We start from the raw sequence: 12,784 nt of genomic DNA on the forward strand, positions 1-12,784 counted from the left end.
TTCGGCCTACATTAACTTTAATGTGCACCCATGTATTAAACAATTAATGTGCAACAGATATCTAATTGTTACGATATAAAACTTTGAAAATGTTGGTATTAAAACTTACATAGTAGCACACAAAATGTTCAATGACAAAATTAAGGTTTGTCTGCTGCAACCACCAGAGAATAGATATTTACATTTTGAAATTTAAAATTTACTAATGTGTGTGTAAATATTTTCGTCTGAAATGAGTGATTTCAAAAAGTTAAATCGGAGAATTTCTTCGAGAAAATTTCTGATACGCACATGCTAAATTATATTCACAAAATACAAAAAAAAATGAAATGAATAAGAGCACCTTACACGATCATTTTTGTATTTGAATAAATATTTTCTTGGATGCAAAACCTGAGAAATAATTTTTTTTTTTGCACCGTTGGCATGATAAATTTCACAGAAACGAAGTAATTAGGTTTTCATTAACGAGAAAAGTATTTTAAACCCATATATATTTTTTACGAAAATTTTCCGAAAAAAATGACAACTAATATATTTTAGTTCGCGGGCCACAAAAAAAGCTCCGCGGGCCGGATACGGCCCCCGGGACGCCAGTTGGAAACCACTGATTTACAATTTAATTGAGTTTTAACCAATGAAAATTATATCTTTAAACATTATTTTATCAAAAGTAATATATTGAATTTATAGGTCAAGACGAAACAATAACTTTGTGTTATTGAAAGTACAATTTCTATTGTATTACCCCCCTTTTTTTTTTTCTTCTTCCATTTACAAAGTTAACTCTATTGATATACAGTTATTTTAAAGATCGCAACGACAACTGAAAAGCTTTCTTCAACAGTTTCAGTTCTTCCTTTTAAATAAAAATAAATTAAAGCTGTAAAGCACAGGTTTTACTTTTTAGTACTTTAGTATTAAAGAGCGTATTTTTCTCCACTAGAATCTGTTATCAATTTTTAAACTTCTGTAAAAATAAAGCAAAGCGGAGTTCCATGTTATCGATTATTCAAAACCAAGAAGTGAAAGCTACAGAAAATGAAATTGTTGCGCTGATAGGATAATAAATTGAAATATGAATGCGAACCTCTGATTGGATGAGAATAAACTGAAATAGGGAAAAAAAAGTTGAGTTAATGAACTGTTTGCTCTCTTAGCAGGGTTGCCACAGACTACTTAAATGCGACTATTTGCTACTATTTTCGACCTTAGGCGAAAATGGCGACTTTTTTTGCCTGAAAAGGCTAAAAAAGCAACTATTTTCAGGAATAGGCTACTATTGGGAGACTTTTTTACACTTGGCGAAGTCTTTTTTGCAAAAATGAACCTTACTTTTCAGTCTCCTCGCTAACACTTACGTAGTGCTCAGTGATAATTCGAGCATAGTTAGGAATGGACGATAAATCGATGTATCGCGAAATATCAATTTAACGCATATATCGGTAGTCCGATATAGTGACTTTCGTTTTAGGCGATGCATCAGAAATCTGATTTCAGCCGCCCGTATAAGACTACAATCGCGGTTTAATGATTTAATATGCAAGGATCCTTGACTACGCTAATGCTATTACCGCACTGACGATTTTGATTTCGTCTAGCTGCAGAAATGTAGATAGCGTTTAGCTATGACGATGTTAGTTTCGTGATATTGAATGACGAGGAGCGAATTGTTTCAGAACTCCCGGTTTTGTGCGAGGATCAGCTTTGTAATATGAATGCATAGTTTCTTTATGACCATTTTTTTTCTTTGGTATTTTGCGATTTTTGAAGATTTATTTCAATGGGACTTAAGTCATTTTGCATTTTATTTCGTCGGGAGTAATTGTCGGGTTTCTTGTAACTTATTTTCAGTGAGACTTTGCTACTTAGAGATCGTTTCGTTCTGCATTACTTCAATCCCTTTTTCTTTTCTGTATGGATTTAACGATTCTTGTCAATTATTTTTAGTAGACCTACTGCTACTTTTCGATTGCTGCACAATCGCTGTTATCTTAAATTTTCGTTCTAAACTCAATTGATCAATGAAAAGAAAATATAAATTAAAGAAACGATTATTCGAAGAAAGATTTCATTTTAAGCCATACGATTTTATAGGGGTATTTTGTATTTTACTTTGTTATGAAAAGTTAGTTTTTTTTCAAATTTATTTAATTTAGGTAAGTATAATTTTTTATTCTTTAACATTACAGTATTTAAATGATTCTTTGAGCTGGTTGTTCGGCTCATTTGAGCGATTTTATATCTTTTACATTAAAAGAACTGTTTTGTGACACGAATCGATTCTTTTCAGTATTATCTTATCCTCTAACATTAATGGGTACTTACAGAGTGATGGCGTTAAGAAGAGGGGCAAGTAACCTAAGTCATTTTTAGAAAAAGAGGACTTTTGAAAGGAAAAAAAAATGTTGAATATTCAATTCACATCTTAATGGATTCAATTATAAATATAAGTGTATAACCAGTAATTATGTTACACGGTAAATATATATTTTTTAAAGGATAGGATGAGGCAATTTTTAAAATCTCTTTATGGAGGAGATCAGTTATATGTCATATCATTCCATATAATTGTTTTTCCGTACTGTAGTTTGTCATTTGAAAATAGAGTTCAAATTGACAAATGATGAAATATTAAATTTTCCGAGCTTCGTAAATTAGTGAAAAAAAATTTTTTTAATAAAAAGAAATGTATCGGTACATGTTTTTATCAATGCATTTTTGTTGTCTTCTTAAAGTGAAAATTTAATTGGGTTGTGGACAAGGGCATACGCAAGGGGGGGTTTAGGGGTTTAAACACCCCCTTTGAGCTCAGACAAAGTGAATTTACAAAATAATACACACATAAACAAAAGTTTCTGTAGAAATTATGCTGGTTATTATTTTTTAAGACTATATATTTTTATTTGCCTTATGCCTACTTTTTTTTTCTCACGGTATTTCTCAGAATACTGAAAAAACATTTACTATAATAGGGTTGTACTTCTGAAATCAAATTCACGTGATACTGTTACGGGCGAGCCCCGATCGCTGGTTCCTTTCTGTCCTGCCAGTCGCGATAGTTTTCGAGACTGGCTGGCATTCGCGAGGTCTGGAATCCTACACGTTCTGTCGTCTTTGAGACAATTCGAGAATTTTGTAGATGCGGTAAAAAAAATTATATGAAAGGGGGAACGGAGTACAGTGGAGTTAGTTAGTCAGACTAAGAGTTATCTCTGCTGCTTGTCTTTCGGAGCTTGTTTCTAAATCTGTTTTGTTTTGGAGACACTGTGCTCGTTGAAGTTATTCATTCCAGCTCAAAACTTTGAGATCGTAGCTTAGAGGATATTTCTGTGCCAATATATATGTATATATTTTTGCTGTTCTTGGATCTTTAGGATGTCAAAACGCAAGAATTTAACAATTTTTAATTACTTTGAGAAAAAATCACGACATGAAATTAGTGAGGTGACAGCATCTAGTACCAATGTAAGTTTTTCTGTTGAACAAAAATGTAATACTTCCGTTGAAGAAAATGTTTCTAGCGTAACAGAATCTGATGAATGTGAAAGCGGCCCTCAAAGTGTTACAACCACACATATGGCATTGGACTTTTTTCAGAAGATAATACATGCGAGGATAAAAAACTGGATATACTTGAAAATGTTTGGGAGCCCAATCCAGCATTTGTTTTTCCTGAAAAAGGAAAAAGAAAATTGAAATTTCAGTACAAATGGCTTTATCGCTGGAAATGGCTTGCATATTCAGAGGTTAAGGGTGGTGCTTTTTGCAAATTTTGTGTACTTTTCGCCCCAAGTGGTGCCGGTTCTGGAAAGCAACCTTTAGGCCAACTGTGCAATGTAAAATTTGACAACTGGCAAAATGCTGTAGAGCGATTTTCTGAACACGAGAAATGTCTTTATCACAAAAAATCGATCGAAACTGCTGGGACATTAAACAATATTTTACTTGGAAAGATGAAACCAGTGGATGAACAAGTTGACAGTGCAGCAAGCAGAAGAAAATTAGAAAATAGAAAAAATATTACTCCAATCACTGAAACCATCCTATTTTGTGGAAATCATTTATCGAACCCACGACCTCTTGGATATGGGCCCAGCGCCCTACCGACCAGGCTATCCCAGCCTAAATTCAATGATTTTATTTTATTTTATAACCGTCGTTGAACAGCCGACCCAATTTCATGGGTTTACGACTACTTACGTTCAACTCCGTAGCTTTGTAATTTTGAACCAATCCAGAAGACAAGGAAACTCCTGGATCAGTACCCCCAGAGGTATTGATTTGTTGTGGGAACATGGAGGACTTTGAGACTCGACAGATTTAACGTGCATCAGTCACCATTTACTACACGGGGAGTCTACGGCCGGTGAAGATCGAACCCACGACCTCTTGGATATGTCATGCTTTAGTAATCAAATTTCACTTATATAGTTTGTCTATAGAAAGAACTCCCCTCGCCACGAAGTCTAAGGCCGTCTGCTTGTATGGAAACAAGAAATAGTGCATTTTAAAGAGGGGAGCATCTATCTTCCTTGATTCTCTTTCTCCTGCCAGCCGGCTCAAAAACTGTCTTAAATAATGACCCAACTTTCCCTTGAAATAGTAGTTGAACCTCGTAACCATAGTCACCGCCACCACTCCAGATGAATGGCTATGGAGAGCTCCAATATCAAGCTCCATCTACATCTGAAAAATCCTCATACATTTGAGGGTGAATGGGTAAAGGCATTCATGATTGATTATATTTAAAACTAAACACCCCCTACAATGCCCCTACATTACCTGAACACCAATTTCTTATCTTCAATACATAAAAATGTTAAACTTTTCTTATGCTTATAAGGTGTCAAAGCCTTTGTAAGTATTCGCGATAGCAACGCTCGATTGCGCCATCTGGGGAGAAAACCGGTTCCATGCTTTTTACCCTTTCCTCTCCTCGTGTTTTCAATTATGTAGGAGTGTGTGTACTACAATTTTCTTCATTTTTCTTATTATATTTTTGGATTTAATCATTAAAAGTATTTTTTAAATTTCTATTTTTCTTTCTTTTAAAATCACGGCATTTTTTATAGACATAATCTTGAGAAACTAATTTTTGACATGCTCAAATTGCGACAAAATTATTTATTTCCTCGAAATAAGTTTTTCAATTTTTAACTTAAATATTTTTCACAAAATTTCAAAACACCACTCCAACGAAGAAAATCTGTAATTTAGACAGTCGTTATTTTTATACTATTTTTTGTTTCTTTTTAGGTGAATTTTTATTATATGTCAAGAAAAGAGAGACTCCTGCAACACTTGAAAGACACCAAGAGTAGTAACAATGCCTGGAAGTTTTGTGAATTGCTTAACTCTATGAATAAACTTAATTCGGATACGAAAAAAAAATCTTTAAATAGTGATTTAATTATGAATCGTCTTAAAGACATAATTCATACTGAAAAGCCTGAATATAACATAAATAAATTTATCCTGATGTCCCTAAAGAATAGAACTCATGATTTAAAAGAAGTAAGTGAGTTTATATCTCGATTTCTATCGGGTATTGATAATTTTGACTGTGGAAAACAGAATTCAGAAGATTATTTAATGCATGTCATACAAGAATTCGAACGTCTTATTAATTTGTATGGTTATAGTCTTAGTAATCTTCATGGTTATAATTGGCGTGACAGAAACTTTAATGCTTTAGAAAACATTTCTACTACTTTAATGCATATTACAAGGAGCTGTACAGCAGACCTTCTAGAAGCATTCCTCCAAAAATACCAACTGCATATCTTCGACGAAGAGAAGAAAAAAATTGGATTCTTGATGGTAGAGGCTATTACACATATTGAAAATTTTTTATATAGAATCGATGATAATCATCCGCACGGTAAGATAAAAAGTTTTTTGTTGTTACGAAGATCCTCCCTTCAGTATTTCAGAGATTTTTTTGATTCATTTCCTGTTGATGAAACTCCATTAAAACGTTTTGATATGAACAGGATAGATTTGTGCATCGAGAAATTAGATAGGGATATTGATAATATGTGTAAAGATGCTGAATTTCGGGCTTATCTGGAAAATGAGGAAGATGAGGATGATGAGGGTTATATCACTGATTACGAGGAACACGATGACCTCGAAGAGGATGGCGCATCTACAATGCCTGAATCACATCTGTGGTGGGCTAAGTGTTCTCAAACCCTAAATTGTTTAAAGATAAATAAATTTCTTTATCAACTTTGTTATTTCTCTTGAGCTGTAGTATGACACTGTAATAAAAAGAAATTTCTGTATGTAACAATACTCTGGATATTGAACTTTGTTGTTGTTGTTATGAATATAGGACTGCCATTGGCGACTAAATCGTCTATTTTAACCCTCCTGGCGTTTCCCCTCTCTCTTAGTTTCTTACTTCAAGCGGCAGCCACATTTTAGAAAGATGCTACCAAAAGTGTCGAGGGTCGGACAAAAAAGGTATGCTTTCCCCCTTCTGCTTCAATTTGTGGTTAAAAGGGGTGATTATCGGTCTAGGTCAGGGGTCGGCAACCTGCGGCTCGCGAGCCACAGGTGGCTCTTTTGATGTAAAGCTGCGGCTCTCCAGTTCCATACGAAAAAATTTATAAATTGTTACCAAAACCCTTAAAAGTAAGAAAAAATATTTTTAAGTACCTAATTTCTCAAGAGCTTTCTATTATAATCGTTAATTACAAACAGCTACGCTCAGGCCCGTCGTTAACGGGGGTTAGAGGGGTGTCTCATTCCGACTCGATTCCGAGTATTCACCCAGAAAAGTATCAAGTCTGTTGTCTGTTTGAGCATGCCGTTACTAACACTATGAAAAGGCACAAAAAAAGGATGGTGCCCGCGGCTCTGATCTTGTGAAACAGCAGACAAAACCCCGGAAATTTCTGTCAACTTGAAAAATCCAGGGTGTTTTAAAAGTATTTAGCTAGAAATGCCTTTTTCTCACGTTTTCTCTTACTCTTTCTAAGAATAAAGACAATATCTTTGTCCATGTCGTTAAGAAGGGGAAGGAAAGGGCTCAATGCACCGGTGATACCTGATTGCGCTAATGGTTTTCTAAAATATGGTGGACTGCGCTGCTAACATCTTATCCCCCTCTAAGAAAGAATGGTGGACTGCGCTAAAGGCAACCCTTATGCCCATCCCTCCAACTTCATTCATGCTGTAAAACAATTTCTGATAAAAGCATCGTCTCGCCAATATTGTTCGCCAGAAGCTAGTGTACTGAGGGGGGGGGGGATTTGTCAATAAGTTTTCCTCCATCTTTTAGTAATTTTCATTTAAAAGGAATTTTTTATTGGCTTGTAAATTTTAATACTTCTGTAATTTTAAAATACAAACTATTTTTAAACTATGAAAAAAAATATAGTTCATTTTTAAGTTACATATAGCTTTCAAAGTTTCGAAAATCGGTCAAAATTTTAATTAGACCTATGCAATTGTTTCAAGAATATTGGTTAAAAAGTTGAAAATAATATACATTTGTTGCCTACTTGTCGTCTTAAGTTGGTTTAAAAGTAAAAGTTCAGGTTGCAGTATCAAGTTTTAATTAAATTGAAAAAACCTTACTTTAATATTTAATAATTTGAATTTATTTAATATATTTTATAATTTAAAATTTAAATGATTTTTTACATGCAAATTTAGAATATATTTAGTAATTTGAATTTTAAACCAGTTTTAACCAATCTATCCTAACCAAATTTCTGCATATTACTTTTGAAAAAATATATAAACATGAAATGTTTGAATTTTTGCAGTTCTTGAACTAAAAAGTTTATGACTACAACTCTGACTAGAAGCCATGGTTGGCAATCATTATTTTTTTTACTCCAAAATCGTACATATTTAATTTAAATTGAATTTTTTATTGTTCGAATGAAATTAATTGGATTTTTTAAAATTTACCATCCAAAGCATCTGATACAATTATTTAATAATACTACTGTTTAAAAATAGAAGTAAAATAGTTAATATTTCTTATTAAAAATGGATAAAATTATTATATTATTACACACTAATCACTGCGCTAAGAAAAAAAAATCATAGTTATATTTCTCAGGTTCAACTTGGTGATAATTGTTAAAAACCGGGTGACAATTTGTCAACTAGACATCTAATAAAAAGTAAAGTTCTGGTTTGAGGAAGTCTTGACACACTCTAACTCTGTATTCAATAAGATATAAAAGCATTGCATTTTAATAAGCAAAAAAATAAATGGATATAATTGAAATATGCTTTTTGAAAATTATTTTAAACATATTAAATGGAAAATTACATTTAAAGATTTCATATCACTCTTATTTAAGTGTAGATTTTGAAGCATAATAATTTACATGAATATCCCTTTCGATATTTCTTAGTAGAAAAATCTTTCAATCCACATCAAATTTCTTAGTAAAAAAATGTTTTAAATTATACTTTTTTCAATTAATATTTTTTAATCATTTTGTTGAAATTATTTATTAATTTAAAAAAAAATCTCTATTGATTCACATCAATGCATTTTATAATGAAAGGGATAACATAATGATTTCAATGCATATGCCTTTTATTATTCCGTAGTAAAAAAAATAGCTTCCTTAGTAAACATACATTTTCAATTAAATCAGACTTTTAAAAATTCCCACATTTAAGAATGTATTTATTAATTATACTGTATGAAAATATTTAAAACTTAAATTAAAAATTTTTTTAAAAATTAATTCATAATTAATGCTATAAAATTATGCTTGTTTAAGTTAATGTTTTTTTTTTTAAATTAAACTGATTTAAATTAGTGATTTCTTTTAAAAAAATTGTAATGATTTAATCAGGATTTAATTCATGACTAAAATCAAATAATTTTTGCCAATCCTGACAGAAGCAATCAGAAACTTAGAAATCTAGTATATTTTTTTAAAATTTAATTTATGTGTTTTTAAAGAAAAACTTTAAAATAAAGGTGAATTATTTCGTACATTTTTTCTCATTCGAAATTATTGTTAACAAATTCTTTTTAATTTACTTACAGTAACTTCGTAGTAGGAATTTGATTTTCTATATATATATATATATATATATATATATATATATATTTATATATATATATATATATATATATATATATATATATATATATATATATATATATATATATATATATATTATATATATATATATATATATATATATATATATATATATATATATATATATATATATATATATATATATATAATAAATTAAGTGAAAGGTTTACATTTAAAATAACAAAGTATACATATAAAAGTATATAAGTTATAATATTTAGAAAAGTATCTAAGCATTAGTTTGTTAAGCCAGTATTATACATGCCAGGATACGTTAACAAAATTGATTAAAAAAATTTCTTTTTAAAGCTGTTAAATTTAACTATTTTACTCCTATAAATTAAACAAACACCCATTTTTATTGGAAAATATTTAAGTTAATGATTTTATTCTCATGAAAATCTATGAACTTTAGCTTAAATTATCCTTAAATAAAAAATGTTGAGAAGATTTTTGAAGTAAGTAGTAGGGTGCTATATGAGACCTCTTCATATTGAAAAAAAAATTAGCATTATTTCAATTCAATAGGAAAGTATCCATTAATTGATCGCATAAATAATGTTCTTTACTAAATTAGCGAGAAAATCGGGAAATAAAAATATCTGTACATAAATATGAGAAGAAAAAACATAGTAAGTTTCGAAATTTGCTCAAAATAGTTCGTTCAATGCTTAAATAAAGTATTTAACCATATAAGCACTTTCTAGTTTGATTGCACATCTGTTTAGTGATATGGCTGGTAAATCGAGCGTAAACAACAACAAACTTCCTACAACGGGATGGGACCTAGTAATTACAATTGTATATTTATGAAATCAAAATAAAATTATGCAAAGTCAAAACTATTTGATATACCATTATTAGACTTATATAGTTACTTTCTGAGAAAAGGCTTTGTTTTCATTTTATGAAACTGTAAAACATGCAAATTGAACATTTAAATTTTAATGTGAATAATTAACTGTATAATTATACCTAATAACAAATTTGAAAACAGATTATTAAATAATTTCTACACTGCTTAACATTTATTTAATTTACAATTATATTATTTACATACAAATATTATATTCTAAAAAACAATTTAGAGCTAAACAAATTAATGAATTAACAAAATGAAACAATTTTAATGAATAAGAAATTACAAGTATGTAACAGAATGTTTAAAAATTTCTGAGAAAGAAAAAAAGAATGTTAGAACTACTAACAAAGGTAACATCTAAATCCCACAATAATAAGAGATGCATTTCAAAAAGTGTAATCTTGAAATTACACCTGTGGCGAGATTAGTCATTAGTCTCTCAACAATTTCCTTTCTTTTTCGGTAAGAAGTATTAGAAATTCGCTTATTTTTCGATACACTATTTCGTGAAATGTACACGTCTATCTGAACATTTTTCAAGACTTCTATAAAAACAAATATATTGGGATGAGGAGCATTGAAATTCTTCCCAAAGTGTGAGTGAAATGACTCACAGGCATTCGTTGTTCGTTCAGAATTAATAGATGCTGAAGCCCACATAGAAAATGGAAATAGACTATCATCAGCCATATAATTATTTACCAAGTAATCAGTAAATTTTACAACTCTCTCATCATTTGGCTGATGTGGCATTATTTCATAAGCAAATGCATCGTCAGCATCCTCTGGGTCTAAGAGTGGCAAACCAAATAGTAACCGTAGCCATTGACCAATGCAACTATTTCTATCTTTGTACTCGGCCGTTAACCCTAAGTGTTGAATGTGACGCCACCAAGCTTGTGCCAAATGGAATCTACATCCAACTAATTTGCTTTCTGGCCATACAGTGAGCACAGAATTGTGAATTGCTCTCTCAAAATCCACAGCAACAGTTTCTGGAGACAGTTGTAAATTAAGCAGGCTACATTGCTGTTTTAAGTGCTGGAACATATTTGTATAAGTAACTTCCTGTTTGCTGCTTAACAAAGAGAATACTAATGGAATATAATGTCCATTTTCCACAGTGTGTATGATGAAAAGCTGATAGAAGAATTTTGGGCAGTAGTTAAAAGTTCCATCAACAAATATTTTGGCACGGGAACAAAGGTACTTTAAATTAGAATCAGTTGAGAAAATAATAATATTATTTATCCTATCATTCACCTTCAGCATTGATTCACCCAGATTAGATGTTATATCTAATTGGTTTACTGATTCGTGTACGTCTGCTATATTAAGTGGTAATGTAGGTAAATTTTTTCTCCGTGCACAATATAGGCTTTTTTTTATGTATTCAACATCCTTCACAGTTAACTCTTGAGCTACATGTAATGGTGCTTCTCGTATTTCCTTTCTAACAACTTTTCTTGGAGCATCGGTTATGTCATCTATCTTCTGTCTTAAATTATTGAAGATATATTGCCGATTTAAAGTTTTGGAGGGGCTATGATTATGAGCTGCTTCATTTTCTAGAATCGTTGTAGAGAGTTCATCCATGTATAATTTCGCTAAACAATTTTTCTTCGTACAACGCCATTTCCAACCTTTAGAGCACTCCCTATCTTTTCTAAATTTATGCCCTTCGAAAATAATTAATTGCTTTCCTCTCTCACTAAGCATAAATTCCATTGGTGAATCTAATTAAAATAATCTAAAATAAGAAGAAAAAAAACTGAGTACGTTCACACGCGTGACGAAAAATATTAGTCGCATATATAGAAGACGGACTGCTTCGGAGCTCTTTGCTTCAGACTAAACTGTGTCGATGGCTCTAATGATAAGAAGTAAAAGCCCAAAATAAAAATCAAGAAAAATGTGAATGCCACATGTTTTATCTTTAAAATAAACCACCTGTTACAACGTTTCACAAAAAGAGTGAAAGTAGTGAAGACCAGAGAAATATGATTGATAAATTCATTGTAATCTTTGAAAAGAAATTAACAAAGGCTGCGCCAGCATACAAAAGCTGACCAGTATTCAATATAGACTTTTGATTATCAATAGTGAATATAATCCATATTTCACTAACTCTCTGTCCATAGATAAGAGTTGGATGTCCTGTCACTCTTTCTTCATTCATAGAAAAATCAAAATGTTTCACCTGTATTGAGCGGTAACATCAAAATAAATAATAGTGTGAATAATTTCCTGGAAAATTTTGCTTTTCATTGTTAATGTAAAAATATTTGTTTAGAAAGTAAGATCAAAACTGCTTTACGCCGTTTTAGGAATGATATTCTTGAAAAAGAAACAAAATTTCAGTCGTTATATAGGAATGTGCAGTCCTGAACAGACGTTCGAATGGGTGTTAAGACAATATTACGTATATAAAATAGCAAGTAAGACTTCATGCATAGGTCGTTGTAATGGAAGGATCTAAGTAATGGAACATAAAGAGCGTACATGTGAGTTGCCGCTTAGTATTTAAATAAAAATGAGGATTATAGTAAATTTAGATTGTATAACTTAATTTTGTCCCAATTAAGACGAGACTAATTATTTTGCTTTACACATTATACAATAATAAAGTTTTCAAAAAACTCAAATTATATATTTAAGATATTCAGCTTACCCTTCGTATGATAAATACAATACAAAAAAATTACACATTCATAATTTTATATACAAAAATTTTTTATTATTCACCTTATTGAAACTGATATTAAATTTTCATTTACTAATGATTAGTTATTTTCAACTTTTCTTTTGAGTTGACTCTGTATTTTTCTCT

General features: G+C 30.8%; 2 protein-coding genes across 6 annotated transcripts in view; one reads left to right on the forward strand and one right to left on the reverse strand.

Moving 5' to 3' along the window:
• LOC107452189 (uncharacterized) overlaps positions 1–6,300 on the forward strand; it is a 41,598-nt gene extending 35,298 nt beyond the window's left edge. For all 5 annotated transcript variants that reach the window (XM_087161229.1, XM_087161228.1, XM_087161226.1 and 2 more), the window contains exon 4: positions 5,260–6,300. In XM_087161229.1, the coding sequence (XP_087017355.1) occupies positions 5,260–6,252 (993 nt within the window). In that variant the 3' untranslated portion in view covers positions 6,253–6,300. The remainder of the gene's footprint in view (positions 1–5,259) is intronic.
• Positions 6,301–10,311: 4,011 nt separating this feature from the next.
• LOC147810999 (uncharacterized) lies at positions 10,312–11,550 on the reverse strand. The gene has a single exon (XM_087162189.1). It carries the CDS (start codon positions 11,548–11,550, stop codon positions 10,312–10,314), a length of 1,239 nt encoding a protein of 412 aa, XP_087018315.1.
• Between the last annotated feature and the right edge of the window lie 1,234 nt (positions 11,551–12,784).

Source organism: Parasteatoda tepidariorum, chromosome 4 (assembly GCF_982258835.1).
Source record: "Parasteatoda tepidariorum strain Cologne lab strain chromosome 4, Ptep-v5.0, whole genome shotgun sequence".
NCBI classification, from domain to species: domain Eukaryota; kingdom Metazoa; phylum Arthropoda; class Arachnida; order Araneae; family Theridiidae; genus Parasteatoda; species Parasteatoda tepidariorum.